Source organism: Dermacentor variabilis, chromosome 1 (assembly GCF_050947875.1).
Source record: "Dermacentor variabilis isolate Ectoservices chromosome 1, ASM5094787v1, whole genome shotgun sequence".
In the NCBI taxonomy this organism is placed as follows: domain Eukaryota; kingdom Metazoa; phylum Arthropoda; class Arachnida; order Ixodida; family Ixodidae; genus Dermacentor; species Dermacentor variabilis.
Window position 1 is genome coordinate 30,439,142 of NC_134568.1, and position 19,445 is coordinate 30,458,586.

At 48.8% G+C, this 19,445-nt stretch overlaps 1 protein-coding gene across 1 annotated transcript in view; it reads right to left on the reverse strand.

Moving 5' to 3' along the window:
* LOC142576192 (bone morphogenetic protein 4-like) overlaps positions 1-10,914 on the reverse strand; it is a 341,586-nt gene extending 330,672 nt beyond the window's left edge. Inside the window, exon 1 of the mRNA XM_075686206.1 lies at positions 9,529-10,914. Coding sequence (XP_075542321.1) covers positions 9,529-9,898 — 370 coding nt within the window. The 5' untranslated portion in view covers positions 9,899-10,914. The remainder of the gene's footprint in view (positions 1-9,528) is intronic.
* Between the last annotated feature and the right edge of the window lie 8,531 nt (positions 10,915-19,445).

A 19,445-nucleotide genomic window follows, 5' to 3' on the forward strand; every position in this document is an offset into this window, starting at 1 on the left:
ACGCGAATGCCACGCAGCTGGACAGAACCAAGGTAATTTTGTTTGCCGTCGCTTGGACATACTCAAAATGTTCTTTTTATTCCGCCTAATTACATAATTAGCCCTGATTGATTAATCAATTTCTCAAATATTATATTTAGATGAAAAGTGTCAATGAGAAAATTGTAAAGCGACATCAAAACTCCCGAAACAGCTTTTTGGTGCTCAATACGTGCTACATAAAAGTGTTTTTCCGAGCGTGAAAGAAGCCCGCAAATGCACGCAATATTGCCGCCCGACTTTTTATCTGTTCTCTTTTATGTATTTTCCTGTGTATTCTTTTTATATTCATTTATGTATTCTTTTTATGAATTCTCTTGCTTTTTATGTCTGTTGAAATTCTTTCCATCTATATTTTTAGCACACTGATATTTTTACTTTATGTTCATTTGGATCTGCAGATTATATTTTTCTCTATTTCATTCTGTTCCTTCTTTAGATAACTGTTAAGTTTCTGTTGTACGCCGATTTTGTCTTTATTTGTTCATAGTAATACTGTACATTGTAGTCCTAATCACGTTTCTGTTGTTGCACTTCACTTCTTTGTTTCTCTCAATGTACATTTTGTAAATTTTATTTCTGTCCTGCCACCTATGTAATTATTTCCTTATAATTTCCCACCTAGGGTCCCGGTTACAGTCTTCGACTTTGGGACCTTCGTCCGTAAAACAGAAATGTAACCGTTTCCTTTTTTGTAATGAATAAACTTGATTTGGTTTGATTTGATTTGACTGGCTGCTCGAGGCACTCTGCGTGTATTCGCACTTTTCCAATACGAGATTCTGGAGGCTCCGTCTGACCGTAGCAGGCGCGCCACAGAGTCAGCGTATAACACAGAGCCAGCGTATAACGCGCTCACAGCACTCCAGGTCAGTAACATTGCATACAGCGGGGATGAAAACCAGGGTGCGTTTATTCCCAAAAATCTTCTAAGCTAGAATTGCTGGCAAGGACAAGCAAATTCCAACCAGTCTTGATGCTGGACATACATTTTTAGCGATGACGCCCACCTAATGACAAAGAGCACTCGAACTAAAATGAAGGAGCTTTTTATCCGAGTGCTGTTGGCCATTGGCCGCCCGCCGTCGCTAATATGTCCAGCATCAGGATTATTGGCTGAAATTTTTTTCTTACGACCAAGACTAACGTAAGAGCTTTCTTGTGAATACGGACCCTCACTTTTCGATCAATAACCGGTACGCACGTTCGATATAGCGGTACACGCATATTGTGGAAAGGGCTCTTTAGGAAGCGCATCCAACGTGAATGGCCAAAGCTCCCTAAAAGGAGAATACCGCAAAGACATGAAAACGCTAAATAACTAAACTCCGTGATCGCTATTGTATGGCTGGTTCAAGCAGTGTGCGAGACGTGTCCGCATCAACGCACTCTATTTCTCTAGCGCTTGTGTACACTGGTTATCAAAGAAAATAATAATAATAAAACAAAACAAAAAGAGGAGCCCGCATGCTTTCTTATACGAGCATAACACTAGTACAGCAGCAGTCCATTTCCGAATACTGATTTCGCGACCATTCGGTTTGCGAACGACGCACCTTTCTTTGCAGTGCTTTCGCTTTGGCGCAGGAGGTGGCCACGCCCGCCAGGGTGAACGCGTTAGCGGCAGAGCAGCACGTGTGCACAATACCCTCGCGCTTCGGCTTCAATCCGCAAGCCCCTTTAAACGTATCGGGTACAACTCGAGCCTTGAGAACTCTTGCGGGACCGCGTAGTCGCATTCGGCATGGTATCAACCACAAGCGCACGTACCTCCAGCAGGCATATGCTATATACAAAGCGCTCTTGCGATAAGTTGTGGGCACCAATACGTTAAGTCATGAGCATTCGCTTGATCCACTGTGTCTTTCAGGTCCAGATTCCGAAACACGTTCTCGTTGCTCGTGGTAAGTATAGCGTGACTTAGCTCACTGAATTGCGCGCCTGATGAAACTTATAGGGGTGCAGTTCCGGCCATTAAGTACGCCTCGATTCAAAGCAAATGACCGACGGACCGCATGCGGAAATGTGAGCGGACGCTACTGGGTCGGCGTCGTTTTATTGTTAGCGTGTTCCTCAGCCATCATTGAAACGTTGCTCCTTTCGTTCTCATGCGCAGCAAAACAGAGAGAAGCAGGCCGGTATATATATATACACACTGCCAAAATGAGGCACGCGTGTGCAGCGACAAACGCCACACAGCCCATTCGCGAGAAATCCCCCTGGACGGACTGAATGCCCACAGCCGCGCGCTGTGCGAGTGAAAACCAAGGCCATTATACGAGGCGGTCCCGCAATTCTGGAAGGGGGGGGGGGGTCAGAGACAGGGGTGGTGGTCCGGAGCACGCGTGCACGACCCCCAGAGAGTTCAAAGGGGCCATTTCTCGGTCCATTCCGGTGCGCCACATCCATGCACGGTCGCGGGGATCTTCACCGACGCTCGCGTGCGTCATGGGAGCTAAGGAGCGCGGCCCAGAACGGCCGCGGCGCCCACCCTACGCCAGCTCGGTGCACCACATAAAGACGACAACGACCCCAAGTCTTAGGCATGCATGGCAGCGCACATATAACGCTAGACTCGAACGAAGCGCGAGTGAAATGGCAACGACGACGCCAGGAAAGCAGCAGTGTTTTTTCTCGCCTTAGAAGAAGACAGGGCTTCATTTTACTAACTACCATCCGCGGCGCACGCATGGGCAATAGCCACCACAGCCACAGGCATGTGTATATATATATATATTAACTGAATTGTTCAGTGCACCAAGCCCATTCAGAAAGTTGAGAAGCACAACTTCGCGGTTATCTTCGGTTTATTTGCCCAACAGTTTAGGTTCGTGGACCCTCTTCTTTCAGGGGCTTTATACATCCAAAAAGGAGAGTACTGCAAAGACAAGCAAACGCTAAATAACTAAACTCCGTGATCGCTATTATATGGCTGGTGCAAGGAATGTGCCAGACAGACACATACATACATACATACATACATACATACATACATACATACATACATACATACATACATACATACATACATACATACATACATACATACATACATACATACATACATACATACATACATACATACATACATACATACATACATACATACATACAAAGACACTGAGGACTTCTCACTCTCTGTCTGTTTTTTAAATTGTTGTGCCTGTATCTACAAGCCTAGATTCGGCATCACGAATTACACTAAATATATGATGTCACTCGATATACACATTCTTAGACGTATTTGCTCAGTTGCGAGTTCTTGTGGGCATATCTTGCGCGTAAGGCCGTGGTTCCTTGGAGCTTCCTTGTGAGGAACGAAATTACTTGCGTATACGCTAATATAGCGTCCTTGAAATAATCTGCTAGGCACACAGCGTTATCGAAATGAAATTTGCCTTCGAAGATTATGCACTGTACGCACCAAATGCGCTTATATTTCTAATTTTTGTTTCTTGTGACTATTATTTCAACGCTGCCTATTTAGCCATATATAGCCGTTTCTTTTATCGCAGGTAAGTGAGGTGAGTTCTGCTGCAACCGAAGCCTTCGCTGCTGCTTAACAGCACTCAATCTAGATCCCATGAATCTTTGCACAAATACAGATACGGCAGAGTTTCGGCGTGTAACTTATCGTTTTGCTAACTTCCCTCCGCACAAAAAAAAATATCACTTCAGAACAGTCATATTACTGCGAGTTGTATGACAAACATGGGGTAAATAAATTTGAAGCAATAATTTGCATGGCCGAGGCATAGACGATGGTTATGATAATGATGAATACGGTTTCATTCGGGGTTGGTTGAAGGACTTATCAGGTGGAATGACAAAGGGAAATAAAGCGGACATTGCTTAGCAATATCTACAACATGGCGTGACCTTTAAAAGCCACCTGTTTGATGGGTTGAATGAAGAATTCCTGCGTACGGAGATCACGGGCCAAAAGAATCTAACGATTCTATTTCAATTCCTTTTTTTCCCCTTTCCGCGCTTAGAAAGAAATAGAATCGAGCGACATGATTGGCTCCGTTACATGCCGGCACACAACAACGTCTGGTATCATTGGAGCACAGCGCTCCAGGGCACGTATATCCACACACAGACAATAATAATAATAATAATAATAATAATAATAATAATAATAATAATAATAATAATAATAATAATAATAATAATAATAATAATAATAATAATAATAATAAATTAAAACGTCCTAGCGCAGAGACTTCATATTCCAGCCAATCGTGATGCTGTACACATTATTAGCGAAGGCGGCTTGCCAAAAGCGGAGCGCACTTACGAACAAAAAGCATTGCTAATACCGGCCGTTTCCTAAAGCTCGGAAGTGTCGTGTCTGTCCGTCCATCCGTTCTGTTACGCTGTCATCTTGGCGTGCCTCCGTCGTCGTTAGTGTGTCGTCGTCAGGTCAGGGCTCGTATTCATAAAAAGAAGAAAAGAACTCTCACGATCGAATGGTACGTAAGAGAAAAATTCCAGCCAATGCGGATGCTAACGATTAACGAAGGCGCCTGGCCAATAGCAAAGAACGCTCACGAACGAAACGTTTTGTGCATTCGGCGCTAGATCTTCGCCCTGACCATATGGCGAACTTTGATAACTACCGCCACTGGTGACCGAACTCTTGCTCCTGCCAAAGTGTCCCACTTGGAACCGGACGTGCTAATTATACTGAGCTATATCCCACACGTTCCTTTTTCTGTCCTGCATTCAACGTTCGCGATTGGCGATTTGTAAGGATTGTGCTCCCACGCCGCTTCAGCGTGGTGGAACCTATACACATGCAGCAAGGGCTGCTGTAGCTGATTATGCCTGTAGTGCGCGCCGATGGACGCGCCACTGGTGGCGGCCTTGCGCAGAACCCACGGGAAAGGAGCCAGCCGCGCGTCGTTATTTTCTGCGTCGTTAATCGTGCTGCTCTGTCTTATTTACGTTTTCAAAGCAAAGTAAGCAACAACCCTCACACGTGTGGGGTGGCCAAAGCTTCAAGGAATGTCGAAGATGAATTGTTGCGCGGTGGGTGGCTCAAATACCGGCAAAAACGTGCCTTCGATACTGTTCCAATCGTTCCCCGCAAAGCCTCATCAGCGGGAGCAACGGTAGCATTGGATCGTCGCTTCGGTGGGAAATTTCTTGTTCTCGTCCTTTCCTTTGTCGTGTCGGTGTTTTTTTCGTTCGACCATATTTGGACAGGTAAGCGACGAAGTTCGTCTGCAGTGCAGCATACGGGTTAAAGGCATTTCGCTAGAGTTCTGAACGCCGTTTGTCGCTTATACTGCATGTTCGCCGCTTCTTTACCGCGTTGCGCTAACTAGGCAGCACGACTGCACGAGCGCATTGTGTGTCTTAAAGCTACTAAAGCTTGCAAGAACTGAAATTGTCGGTTTTATGCGGCCCGGTAAATCCTCGCACCAGCTGTCACGCACTTCATGTTTTTGCATCTATTTTATGCGTGGCTTCGAGCACGATGAACTGCTGCTAGTTGCTTCAAGCATAACTGTTGTTGATTTTTTGATGTGCGAAGTTTTCCCCCCCGCCTCGTTTGTAAAGGGTCTAAATCCCGCTGTGTCTTATCGGAGTGATACCATGGCAAGTCCTTCTTTAACAGCTTTATTATTTTCGCCCGAGGGCATCTTAGATATTGTGGTTTTTTGGGAAATGGGTTTAGAATATAGGTAGTTCAAGGCGAGAATTGTTAATAGTTCCTGAATATGGTATTTTCCTTCCATTTTCGCTGAAAAGTTCGCGTCACGTTTGGGAAGTCATCAGACCTCGATGCTGTCTGAGCATACTTACCACGCCGAGTGATTTGTTTGGTTCGCCACGTAGTCCATTTTTGCATGTGAATTTCGTGCTCAACTGAATTCTTTCTTATTATGCTGACGCCGCAGAGGACTAAACCTGGCATTGCCGCCAACGCGCATCTACTTTCACTGGCGCTGCTCTGCCTTTCAATATATCGTGTGGCATCTCTCTCTAGGAATATTTAAAAAAAAATACTGAAAAATTGGTCAGACTTTAGCTTTGTACGTTTCCAAGCAGCTCCCTTTGGGAAGTTAAAACTGCAAAAACTGCAGCGGGAACGGCGGTTCATCGGCACATGCAGCAGAATTGCATCGGCGGTTCAGCGCTAACACGCACTCTTACTAACCCGTGCATTTGCTGATTTCGTTTACTAGTGAACGCGTTTCCATCAATAAAATTCCAATTACTCTTCTTGAGGCGACTTAGACTGCACTTATTCGGCGATGCCACATGTATTCATCGAAAGAAAGATCAGAACGGCATGTGCAGACTTCGCACCGTGCGGATTTTTTTTTTAGATATATAAGTCTGCACTAACGACGGGTGCTTACTATTGAGGTACAGAAGCAGCATTACGGCAAGGGTAGAACTTAAAAAATAAACGATCGAGACATCGCATTACTCAACAAAATTTAGCGGCTAGTTAACATGAGCTCCACTTCGTGTAAATGGGATTCATGGCGTTTGTCTGCGCAACGCACCCGGCACGTATGTGGACCGGGTTGTCCCAAACACCGCTAAAGCCGCGTTCATGCCCACTCCCAGAGTCAACGCAGAAGAAGCAGTATGGCATCGGAACAAAGGAGAAATCGTAGCTGCGAACTTAAGCCATCCTTGCTGGAAATGGTTGTCGTCTGCTACTGCACCCGGGCGTACTGTTGGAAGCGCCTGCTAGGCGGCTATCAGTGGCGCCTCCGGTGCACTACGCGTATACTACAACGTTTCGTGCATCGCAAAGCTGTTCTTTTCTCCTTTTTTTTTTTTTTTGGAAAAGAGCGCCATTGTTCCAGAAGCAAGCTAGAAAGCATGATGGCGGCGTCCGCAGAGAGAGCTTGCAGCTGTCACAGTAAATGAGTTGACAGCCACAGGAATCACTGGTAGTCTTGGTTGATCCTCTTTTTGAAACGCTTGCTCCAAATTCAGTCACCCCGCTGCAACTGAAATAAATCTAGGCAGTTTCACGCAGGAATGAGCTTTATTCTTGAGATGCTGGCTTCACGAAATTCAGGGAGACTATGACATACATTTCAGACGGTCATATTTTTATAGGAGGAAGCGTGACTCCTGCTCAACACATATTTTTCCTTTAAATACATGGTTATGCCAAACAAAGCCGTGCTTCGGCAATAGCTCGCCAGGAGAAAATCGCTATGTATTATAGCGAAATGAAAGCGTGTATTACGTTATGTCAGGTGCAGTGATGTTGATTGTCGTCGATTGTGGTAAAATACGGGCGATACCATGAACTTGACGTTCCGCATGAATTAGCTCCGCCCGAACAAAGTATTCTTCCTTTATCCCGCTTACCTTCAACCGAGAAGGCCATCGCCATCTGAGAGCATTAAAGTCACGCAAGCAACGTTCGGCGATGGGACACGCAACGCAAGGCTAGGAATCGCCAGGGAATCTATACGTGTATTCTCATAGTTTTGCAGCCAAACAAGAGGCGAACTAAGTATCTGACATGCGCGTAAAACCGCATTCCTACATTCCCCTCCTTCTCTCTCTCTCTCTCTTGAACGATTTTTGTAACCAGCAACCACCTTTCACGCGTTTGCCCGCTACGTTCAGGACTGTGCGCGCTGCCTTCAATAGTCAACGAAAAACCAAAGTTGGGAGTGTATTTCAGCTATGTCTGCGTAAGAAAGAAGAAAACAACAGCAGTCGCCAACGCAGTCAGCTTGCGAAGGCGTTTACAAACTGCGCACCGGCCGGTCATTTTTGGTGCGCATACACAAGGCACCCTCTCTCCAGAGTTACGGTGCTGCCAGAACTGTGAGTGCGCAAAGAAAAGAAAAAAAAAAACACGAAGACGCGGCAGACAGACACGACGCGGCAATGAGCGCGCTATGTGAAGCCGGTCAGATTCCCGCGCGGGCATAACCGAGTCGCGACAAGAGCGATGCCGCAGCTTTGCCTACGCCTCTCGTTTCTCTCTCGTGAGCCGCCCGTACTCGGTCGGATTCACTCTTGTGCGGCGGCCTCACTGCTCGGGTCGTCGACGCAGACAGCGTCTCAGATGGCGACCCCTCACCGGCCCGCCCCGCAACAACGCATGCCACAGGCGCTGCGCGAGACGTTCAGTCGACGTGGAAAGCACACGTTGTAGACGATGAGTGTCTGGCGCAAAAGCCTTCTGTACAGGACTCTTGTCACTTATGGATGGATTGATTAGTTCACTCAGCACGGGTGGCTGCTAGTCGAGATACAAGTTTCTGTGCAAGTGTTGAGACACAGCAGCGCGGGACGCGGGAAAGTCTGCCATTTTATGTTGCCCCTGCGACCGTCATAGTCTTTCACTATGGCTCACGAAGAAGAAGACGGGAAACGGGAGAGGGGGGGGGGGGTTGAGGCACAAAACTGCGTTCTGTTCGTCGCCTCACTACAGGAGACTTCCTGCGGTTCACGGCCCGTAACCTAACTTTATCCTGCACTTAATCAGTCGTGGTCACTATACTGCACTAAACATCCAAGAGTGCGTCGCATGGTCGTAAGCACGCTCAGTAATAAGGCAAACTGCGACCGCATGGATGACATACGGGGAACGTATTAGGTGAATACGCGTAACTGTCCCGGTGAAAACATCGAAACCGATCCTCAGTTGGTCTTTCGAGAAGTGGAGACGGAATTGCATACGCCGTGGCGTAACGTGTGTCCCAAAGATCAATATCAAACCAACGTATGAATGTGTTTGGTTATAGTCGACCGAGAGGTTATATCAGCACGCATCGCGCTCTCCGCAGAAGAGCATACAGTAAGACTCCTAGGGATAGCAGAGTTCCTGGCGTCAGCACAGCTGTAACGCTGCAAATAGCGATTTGTTTCAGCAGTTCCGACACTTACTCTACCTCGAATCCGTGGGAGTGAAAGTGGTCTTGGGGTGGAAAAACATTGTCATAGATGCAAATGCTGCAAAGCCCCATGCATCAAGTCGATCGACTACAATATTCCTGTGTATATATATATACCTTTGGATTGTTCGTTTTACTTACGCACTAATGCTTCGAACCTAGTGCAAACAGTTACCACTGCTCGACCGATAGAATTAGCTCCATTTAGTAAATTCCAGAGGTCGAGCAGGGCCACATCAGTAGACTCTCTGTGCCACTCTCAGTGACACACGGGTCTTTCAGGTAAAAGCGTGTGACCAGGCAGCCGAAAGAGCGTGCTCCGGGAGGCGTTCCGCGGCCAGACGCATACCGCGCTTTCGTCACCGATGTGTCCGCTCGCAGCGACACGTAACGCACCAGGGACCATGCGACGAAACCGCGGTAGGGAAAAGAAAGAAGAAGAAAAAGCGAAAACGGCACTCCCATCGCTCGCCACCGGCATCCTGGGCACGCAGCCATGCACCTTGCTCGTGACGAGACGCGCATTTGAGCGAGCCAGCAAAAACAAGCAGCTTCCGAAGGCGTCGTCAATGCGTGGGCACCACGCCGCACCTACCTCGGTCGGGAAAGCTGCGCACCAGGTTGGCGTTGTACTTGTTCGCCGATCGCGTAATCCCTCCGGAGCCCGCGGTGGCGTTGTACAGCTCGAGCATGTAGACGGGCGGCTGCTGGTGTCGCTCGCGGCGCCGAGGTTCGCGCAGCCCGAACACCTGCAGCAACCGGGAGACGGCGGCCCCGTCCTTGAGCCGCTGGTGCTGCTGGCCGTGGTGACGGCGGGGAGACGTCTGCTCCTCGGCGAGCGCGCCGCCGGCAGTCGAAGACAACGAAGCTGAAGATACGTCCTCGATGGCGTTGGACAGCTCGTGTCGCTGCGGCACTGCCATCACGATGAGCGCCTTGAGAGCGAGCAGCCACGGAAGACGCATTGCGTGATGCTGAGTTTCTTGTCGTTCAAAGTTCACTGCACAAGGGCCGCGGCGGGCGATTCGAAATCGCGCTTCTGCTGCTGCTTCTGGGTGCCAGCTCTCACGAGGTCGTTGGTGTGTCTGTCCGGCTGCCGGCAGGAGAGAGACGCGCGTGCGCGCCTTTTGTATGGAGTCCGGCCTCAGCTGTCTCTCACACGACGGAAGCGCGTGACAAGAACGCACGTAGTGGTGGAGGCAGACGACGACGCAGACGAAAAACGTGCCGCCACGCGCACAATTATGTTTCGCAACGACTCGGGGGAGGAGCGGGCAAACGAAACACGTGGTCCACCAAGTCACAACAGCCCGATCGCTCAGTCAGTCACTTCGCATGCCGCCAGCACGACGCCAAAACAAGTCGGCATCGGTGCCGCGGGACCGCACGGGGAACTGAGAAAAAGTCGCGTCGCTCACGCGCGCGCGCGCAGAGCAATGTTTTGCGTTTGACGTCACTGATGGGTGATCAACGCCGGCGCCCGACCGAAACTTCCGCACGAACTTTTCAGCGTATGACTGTCGTCGTCTCAGAAGTCACGGCAAACTCGTACGAGTCCGGAACGCCGTCGCTGTTCCAGCAGAAAATTGCAAGGACAAGATCTGAGACCGGTCGTGACGACGACGCGCACGCGCGTCCAGCAACTGCTGCTCGGCCGGCGAACTCCGAAACCGCCGCACGGCCGACCGCAGTCGACAAACACTTTCAAATAGGCAATCACCTGGGGAGCAGAAATCGGACGCCGAGACGACCGATCGGCAACTGTTCGTGTCCAGTCTGGTTTACTCAACTAAAGAGAGAAAATAAATATATAGAGAGAGGTGGAGCAGGAGGGGCGGTGCTCACGGGAGCGCACCCGAGCGCCAACGACCAACTTCTTGCTTGCCAGAAGCGCGCGTGGTGAAAACTCGCAAAGCGAGCGAGCGGTCGGCGAGTCCCGAAGCGAGCGCGGCGTTCGTGGGACAACCTCACCGGCGGCGATCAGAGGGGCGACTGACTTGAAACGCGCCGGCCGCCGCCACCACCAAGCAGCACAGCATCGACTCGCGCGGGCCGCCCCGCTCCGCGAGCCCCTCTCGTCAAGCGGCGGAAGCAGCCGGCCGCTCTGTCTCTCGCTCTCTTGCTTGCCACCCCGGCTCTCCCGCTCTCCTTCACTTCGCTGCTCCTTGGGGCAAGCGACGCGCGTAGTGAAGCCAAGTCTGAGCAAACAAGAAGGGGCGGCTGTGTTGCTTCGTTCGCAAAACGAGTCGCGCGCTCCTCTTTCACCCCGGTCTATCGTTTCTCGTCGACCGAGAGGACTTCGAAGGCAAGCGGGAGAACACACTAACACAAGCACGCACGCACACTCACACACACAAATACGTGTATTCTTCTCGCCGTCGACGAGCACGCCCCACCACCAGGGCAGTTGTTCGCGGCCTTTGCTTTGGCTTCCTCCTTCGCTGGTCCCGCGCGCGTTTAGGTCTGTCAGCTCGCCGTCGCAGCGTGTCCGAGCGCGCGGTGGCTTGCTTGAACGGGAGCCGCGGGCTCGTCGCACGGCGGTTCCCTCAGTGTGCCGCATAGCTGTTGTCCCAACCCTCACTGTTCTCGTTCTCCCCTCCACCTCTCGTTGCCCCGACAGGTGACCCTCAACGTCCCCCCAAGGGCTTCCTTCCACTCGAAATTCGTGGGGGGGGGGGGGGGGGGGACCATACACCCCTGACTCACTTCAACGTTCTCACAACTTGCCGCCACCGCTGCCTCCCCGTTGTCCATAACCCCCTACCCGCTACACGTCCCCCCCCCCCCCCTCCACTCGATAGCCGTTCTTCGCAGAGACATCTTCACCTCAGTGGCTTTCGTGCCTTCTCCATTGTGAATCCAAGCGTCCAAGACCGTGCCTCTCTCTCTCTCTTCCCTTAAATTCCTCGGCCTCTCATATTTTGTTTAACCGCTTGTTTGTGCTTATATCGGTTCCGGTCTCGTTCTCTACAGCACAGTACGAGTTTACAGGGGCCGCTCGGGGACGCTTGGCGCAGTGACACCGCGTTTCTGCCGCCTTGTAAACTGGTTCGGCAAAGCGGTTTTTATGCTTGCTTTAACAGATCGCGATGCTCGCTCGACCCGCCTGTTTCATTCCCCATTGGTTCCCCATGCCACTCCTTTCTTTCTCTATTTCTCTTTTTCTTCATTCGTCGAAAAAAAGAATGCATGAAAACCATGAAAAGACTGGCAGAGCTAGCCGTGTACACCTTTTAATGTCTGGCCGAATCACCTCAGGTTAATTTTTGCCAGCTATACCAGCGAGTCCCAAGTCACAGAAGGGGAAAACATAAATAATAATGATAAAGCAAATAATAAAACATTGGGGGGAACCGTGCTACAGACGTGGGTGGGCTGCCTGCAACAAATAGGGCGATGTTATCTTCCAGACAGTGATAAGGTTGTGCTCGATTTCGGCCGATATATTTGTCGCGGTGGCCCCCCGAAAGAGTGCGCAGTCGCGACATCGAAGGCAGCATTGTAAAATAAGTGTCGCGCTGGGTGTTCCGAGCTTAAGGTGCCGCTAAGTATGCGGAAGCACATTTTGTTGGCTCTATCGTTGAAGGCAAGCCGCACGCAGCCTCTCAGCGCCGCCAAATCGTCGATGTTTGCATTTTATAAGGCTTCCAGCGTGTTTTTCGCCATTCCGCACACTTAATTTGAAAATCGCGTTTCCTTCACCGTCCGGCTGACCGGTAATGCATTCGTGTGTAATTGGGTAGCGATTTTGGAGGCTTTTCGTCGACGGTTGGAGGCTTTTCGTCCAGCACATCATTCGCGCAGAATGATGTGCTGGCTGATTAAGCGAGGTTAATACAAGATAAATCGGCGCTGTCACAGTGGGAGTTTATTGTCTGCTCAGGGGGACACACCCGGATACAAACGGAAGACAAAGTACTTGCCGAAGGTTCTCCTCGACGGATTACGCCAGAGTTAGAAGCACGCACCAAGCTGCAACAGCAATTTCGTATAAGACGATCATAAATGGAAGAGAAAGCTAAACAAAGTGTTATTTTACAAAGCGCAAAAAAGTAATGATGCTTGGAACATGATGTCATCATCATCATCAGTCCATTCTATGTCCACTGCAGCACGAAGGCCTCTCTCTGCAATCTCCATTTACCCCTGCCCTGCGCCAACCGATTCCAACCAGCACTCGCGAATTTCCTAATTTCATCGCCTCACCTTGTCTTCTGCCATCCTCGACTGGGCTTCCCTTCTCTTGGAACCCATTCGGTAACCCTAATGGTCCAACGGTTATCTATATCCTGCGCATTACATGACCTGCCCAGCTCCATTTTTTTTCTCTTAATGTCAATTAGAATATCGGCTATACACGTTTGCTCTGTGATTCAAACCGCTATCTTTCTGTCTCTTAACGTTATGCCTAACATTCTTTGTTCCATCGCTCTTTGTGCGGTCCTTAACTTGTTCTCAAGCTTATTTGTCAGTCTCGAAGTCTCTGCCCAATATGTCAGCACCGGCAAAATGCACTGATTGTACACCTTACATTTCAATGACAATGGTAAGGTTCCAGTGAGGAGGTGACAATGTCTGCCGTATGCGATCCCAACCCGTTTTTATTCTTCTATAAATTTCCTTCTCATGATCGGGGTTACCTATGATTAATTGACCTAGGTAAACTCATTCCTTCACAGACTCTAGAGGCTGACTGGTAATCCTGGAGCCAACAAACACTGACACTAAGGACACCATAGTGGAAATTACTTGTGCTTCATAAATAAAATTAAAAAAAAAACGATAAACTAATAGAACCTAAAGTGGATGAAAAAATACCTTGCCGCGGGTGGGCACCGAAGCCACAACCTTCGCATTTCGCGTGCGATGCTCTACCAATTGAGCTACCGCTGCGCCGTTTCCCCATCCACTTTCTTGGGTTTTTATGTGTCGTAGTAGAACCCTGGGAGTGTTAGCCAGCGCCACCACTCACTGACCTTGCGGCGGACGTGGAACGTCCTTTTTGCTGCAGGCGTCACGACAACGTGACAACGCTAAATGCGAAGGTTGTTGTTCGGTTCCCACCTGCGGCAAGTTGTTTTTTCATCCACTTTAATTTCCATTAATTTATCGTTTCTTTATTTCAGTTATTAAGCACAAGTAATTTCCCCTATGTTGTCCTTGGTGTCAATGTTTGTTGGTGTCAACAAAAATCGGGCCCCTCGGTTAACCCCCTTTCTTCTCGTTTATTACATAACGAGGGTCTCGAATCCGGCAACATTCATGCCTTCAGGTAGCATATGTGGGTTTATTGACCAGTTGCCTTCACCCAAAAAGAACACGTTGTCGTGACGCCTGCGGCAAAAGGGACGTTCCACGTCCGCCGCCAAGGTCTGTGAGTGGTGGCGCTGGCTAACACTCCCAGGGTTCTACTAGGACACATAAATACTCAAGAAAGTGGATGGGGAAACGGCGCCGTGGTAGCTCAATTGGTAAAGCATCACACGCGAAATGCGAAGTTTGTGGGTTCGGTTCCCACCTGCGGCAAGTTGTTTTTTCATCCACTTTAATTTCCATTAATTTATCGTTTCTTTATTTCAGTTATTAAGCACAAGTAATTTCCCCTATGTTGTTCTTGGTGTCAGTGTTTGTTGGCGTCTTATGATATGACTAATAAAAATCGGGCTCCATGGTTAACCCCCTTTCTTCTCGTTTAAGGCTTAGCTAAGTGACATATACGATAGAATAAGCTACTGGTATATGGCAGTGCCAACCTGATACGATGAATGAGAGAGTCTACGTCGCGGCTAGTGCCAGCAGAGATTAGGGCCAGTATTCACAAAAACATTCGTAAACGCTAATTCGCAGCAAATCCGGTTGCTGGACATATTATTAGCGATGGCGGCCGTCCAATGGTAAGGCGTACTTACGACTGAAGTTGCACGCTGGGCTTGTTGGTATATCATGATGGAGGCAAACGGCGTAGCGCATCAGAAACCCGGTGACTGCATTATCTTCCAAAGCATTCATTCTGTATCCGATCAACTTGTCCTAAATTCGAACTCGCTGATTCTTGCAGACTGGTGTAACAAGTGGGATATGACAGTTGTGACAAAACCGTTTATTTGTGTGCTACGAATACGATCAACAAAATGAAATTTACGTATGGCATTGGGGACAACATAATTAGTCAAGTGGAAGAATACAGATACCTGGGCGTGACTTTAACATCTGATCTTAAATGGTCATCCCATATCTCCAACATCTGCTCCTCTGCAAGGAAAAAGCTAGGTTTCTTAAACCATAAATTAGGCAATTCTTCAAGACTTCAAGCAAGACTTCAAGCGTACAAATCATTTGTTAGACCTACTCTTGAATACGCCAGCATAGTATGGGACCCACACACCACAGTCAACATAGATAAATTAGAAAAAATCCGGAGATTAGCAGTGTGGTTCATATATAACCGGTATAAGCGAAGGGACTCTCCGTCCGCCGTGTTACACCAGGCAGCCCTTGAGCCATTGGCTGGAAGAAGAAAGGCTGCCCGGCTGCGCTTTTTTCACTCCGTGTATTTTCAAAAACTAGGCATTCAGCCACAGGACTACTTCGAAAGCGACACTACCAGACCCTCACGACATAAACATAGTCATAGCATCAAGCCAATATTTGCTCACACGAATTTCTTAAAACAATCATTTTTCCCGAAAACAATATCCGACTGGAATTCCCTGCCTCATGACTCACCTCGCTTTTCTTCAACTTTTTGAGAGTCTGTATATATGTATGTATATGTATGGTTAGAAATGAGGATTACTTATTAACTGTGCATAGTGTGCTTCTTTGTCTATGCATCTGTGTTTGGGGCATGTACTCTCACAACGTGTATTTGCTTTGTAACCTTGTTTAGTTTTGTTATTATATTTTCTGGTTGTAAATTGCAACTTCACCACTGTTGCTGATCCTAAGGCATAGTGCTTACTAACAAATGTATGTACCCTCTCCTGCTTGGACCGATTCGGTCTGCAGTATTCCGTAAATAAATAAATAAATAAATAAATAAATAAATAAATAAATAAATAAAACAGGACAAAAGAAGAACACAGACGATGCACATTTCTGGCGCCAAACGTGTGTGTCATTTGTGTTCTTGGACTGTTTCTGATGCTCTACGCCTTTTGACTTCACCATCGCACTTACGAACGTAAGGTCTTGTGAATTCGGCCCAAGAAATGGCCCGGTAGAGTTAACATTGCACAAAAGACTTCACAGACCTTTTGGGCTGTTTTGAAAAATTTTTTATAAGTTTTCACGAAGCCCTTCCTTTCTCCCCTCCCTTTCTAGCCCGTGTTAGCAGCCCCCTTGTGTGATGATGTGGTGCTTTCAGCTGTTCTAACTAGTGTCGTTTTTGTTCCGCTCATTTCCTTTTCGAAAGCTGTTCGTCATGGAGTTTGTCATGTGCATTTTCTAGTTGGAAAAATGACTAACGAATAATACGGCACAACACATAAACGCTGAAGTAAAGTATAATTTCCTTTATGTCACTTTTACGCCTAAAGTTTTGGATGATCATTTGTAGGTGTCGCTAACATGGTGATCGGAACTTCAACTGCTGTAAAATATGTATGCTCGATGAGTTCTACAACTTGAACTAAATTTTGAGCGAGAGCAATGTATTGTTAGGTTCAAATGTACTTTTTGATCGAAAAAGTTGTACTTGCGTGCCTTTGTTGATGACGATGTATTGCTTTTTCCTGCATAACTGCTAATTTCTCTGATAGTCTAGCTGCATGCTTCCCTGATGTAGTTCATTCTGCTAAATAGAGTTTCAAGTTTTAGCTATTCCTACGCTTTTTTTTCTAAATAAATACTCGCGAAAGTTGATGCAGTTTTGCGTTAAAAAAAATTTTTTTTCAGGCGTCGCAGAAGAGCAGAAGCTAGCGCCTCCTACAGGAAGGTAAACATTATTAAACGCATATAAAGAGTGTCCGAGGAAAATCGCATCTTCAGGCGGGCTGTTTGCGATTTCGCAGATAAGATGCAAGCAGGCTATACGCAATATCCTTCGCATCATGACATCGCAGATGTGTTAAGCAAAATTTAACGCTACAGTGAATAAAGGAATTAACACGGCAAGAACAGGACGCACGTGCCCTTATCTCACTGTGTGTCTGGCTCTATGGCCTCGTCATCCTTACTAGGGCGGATGACCTTGTCCATAGAAGGCTGCAGAGGGCCGATATTATTTGTGCACTTCTGTTAAATCATGTTTTGAAAAAATCCAGATGTTCAACAGGGCGCCGCACCATGTCTCATATGACTGCCCCCCCCCCTCCTCTTTCTCTTCATGTTTTCTTTTTCAGTCCTAGCTTTTGCGCCCTCCCCCCCCCCCCCTGCGCCTGACCGATGTGGACATTCGCTTCCTAACCTTGATTTGTCTGCGGTATTGCGATCGCAGCGCTACCGTGCTGGTCAAGGCGGAAAGTAGGGTTTTAGTTGTTTGTTTCAGCTTGCATTCATACAGGCAGATCGAAATTGAAGAAAACACGCTCGAAAAGCCAAGAACGATACAGACGGTTCCTCAGTGGTCTTCACCTGCATTTCATTTCTTCCTTCTTCCCGCTGCCAGTATGAATGTAACCAATGCCGGTCTTCGTTACAATGTTGCATCCAGTTAAGGCTGTGGTTAGGCTAATGATATACACCGGAAAACATTATGGGAATTTAATTCACAGCACAGACCTTACGCGTACGATATGCCGTATGTGGCAAATTAACCTTTATAGAAAACTGAAAATAAACTTACCAGAGGGACACAAAGAAAAATCATGTAAGTTCCCATTTTACTAACTACCGACATGAAGCCTTCCTCGGAGAAAACAATGTTTCTCCTCGTAGGCGACCATGCCAGTGAACGGGCGAAGATCTCGCCCAGCCTGCCCGCCATTTTTCTTGGGCGTCCAGCTGAACGGTGGGTGCGTATTCTAGGTGACCCTTTGAGAGACACCAGTGGACCGAAGGCACGGCTGCGGCGACGTAGGCCAGCCTGGTTCAAACAGCTTCACTAGACCCGACACACATGTAGCCATTTTGACGGTGCTGTATCACGCACTATTCGTACGCTGTGCCTGACCACGTTGACCTACAGGGCCCGCTACCAAGCTGCGTATTCCCATCTCGACGGTATACACTCGACGCGACTTGAAGTCCCCCCCCTCGGGTCTCTACGGGCCATCGCGGGTGTGCCACGGCACACGCAGGGCACCACTCTCTACAGGTAAGCAGGCCCACCATCGTTCAAGGCAATCACCGAGTCGCGCAACGAGGGCCATGACGTGAGGAGGCGAAACAGGGAGGCCGGCCGCTTTGCGTCCCCGTACCAATCAGCGTCGACCACGACAGTCCCCCAGACACAGACCACCCATTGAGCAGCCAATCCCGAGACTTCTTGTGCCGTGGAAGGATGTCTTGGTAAGAATGCCAAAGCCCCTGACGTGCTAGTGTCACACGCAAGAACACGTGGATGATCGCAGAACGACGGATTCCCGTATACGGAGCGCACTGAGAACGCGGTATTCACTGATGTGGCATGGTACCCTACCACAAGACGAGCTAAGTTAGCGGTGGTGACGCAGCTCGGTAACGGGAACATCACGCGCCAGTGAAAGGCCGCGGCCACATGCACAGCTCCAGTGAACGCGAAGTGTGCGCTGTTCTTTCCGCTTTCCACAATATTCGCTAAGAGGGCCTATGGGAACCCGGATGCCAAGTGACCATTTTCACGGAGAGTAGGGATGCCTTGATCTGACCCCCCCCCCCCCCCCCCCTTGAGTCGTAACCGGGCTCGGGGTCATAAGTGTGGGATGGATTGGGTACCTGCTACACGCGAGCCGGGGGCATAGGTAACTAAGTCGCGCACGCGCTGGCGACCGATAACGAGATAGCAGACTCCAGCTCCGTCCCGGCCATCCCTATTGTACTCGCACGGAACGACCCCGATCCGGCCCAACGCGTTAGCGTGGCCAAATAAACGAGCACGAGTGTTCGGGCTGCTCAAACTCCGACAAATGACCCCCGCTACCACCAAAACCTACCACGCGGCGCCCGAGTGCTAGTTAGTAAGGCGCACACTAGCTACGCCCTGACAGAGAACATGGTCGCCGAATGGCAACTTTATAAGAAGAGCCTGCACCGAAACACCTTGGGCAGCAAGGAACCGCAGAACTCCCGCATGGATGTCTACGAAACCGAGGGTTCACTGGACAATGATACTGCTGACCATACAGCACCGGTCACCTACTCGACGTGCCGCACAGGTAGTCGACCGATGAAGAAACACATGTTTGGGAGTGCCCCGGCTGCAAGGACACCCGGCAGAAGTACATGAAGCGGCACATTAGGATTTTTAAACATTGGATTTTGACCAAAAGCGACATATCGAACCTGCGCAACGCTGCCGTCGCTCTAGGACTTTGCGCGCGGGGCGGTGATCAAGCATCGTCTTGGATCTCCTCCTTTCCCTTCTATTTACTC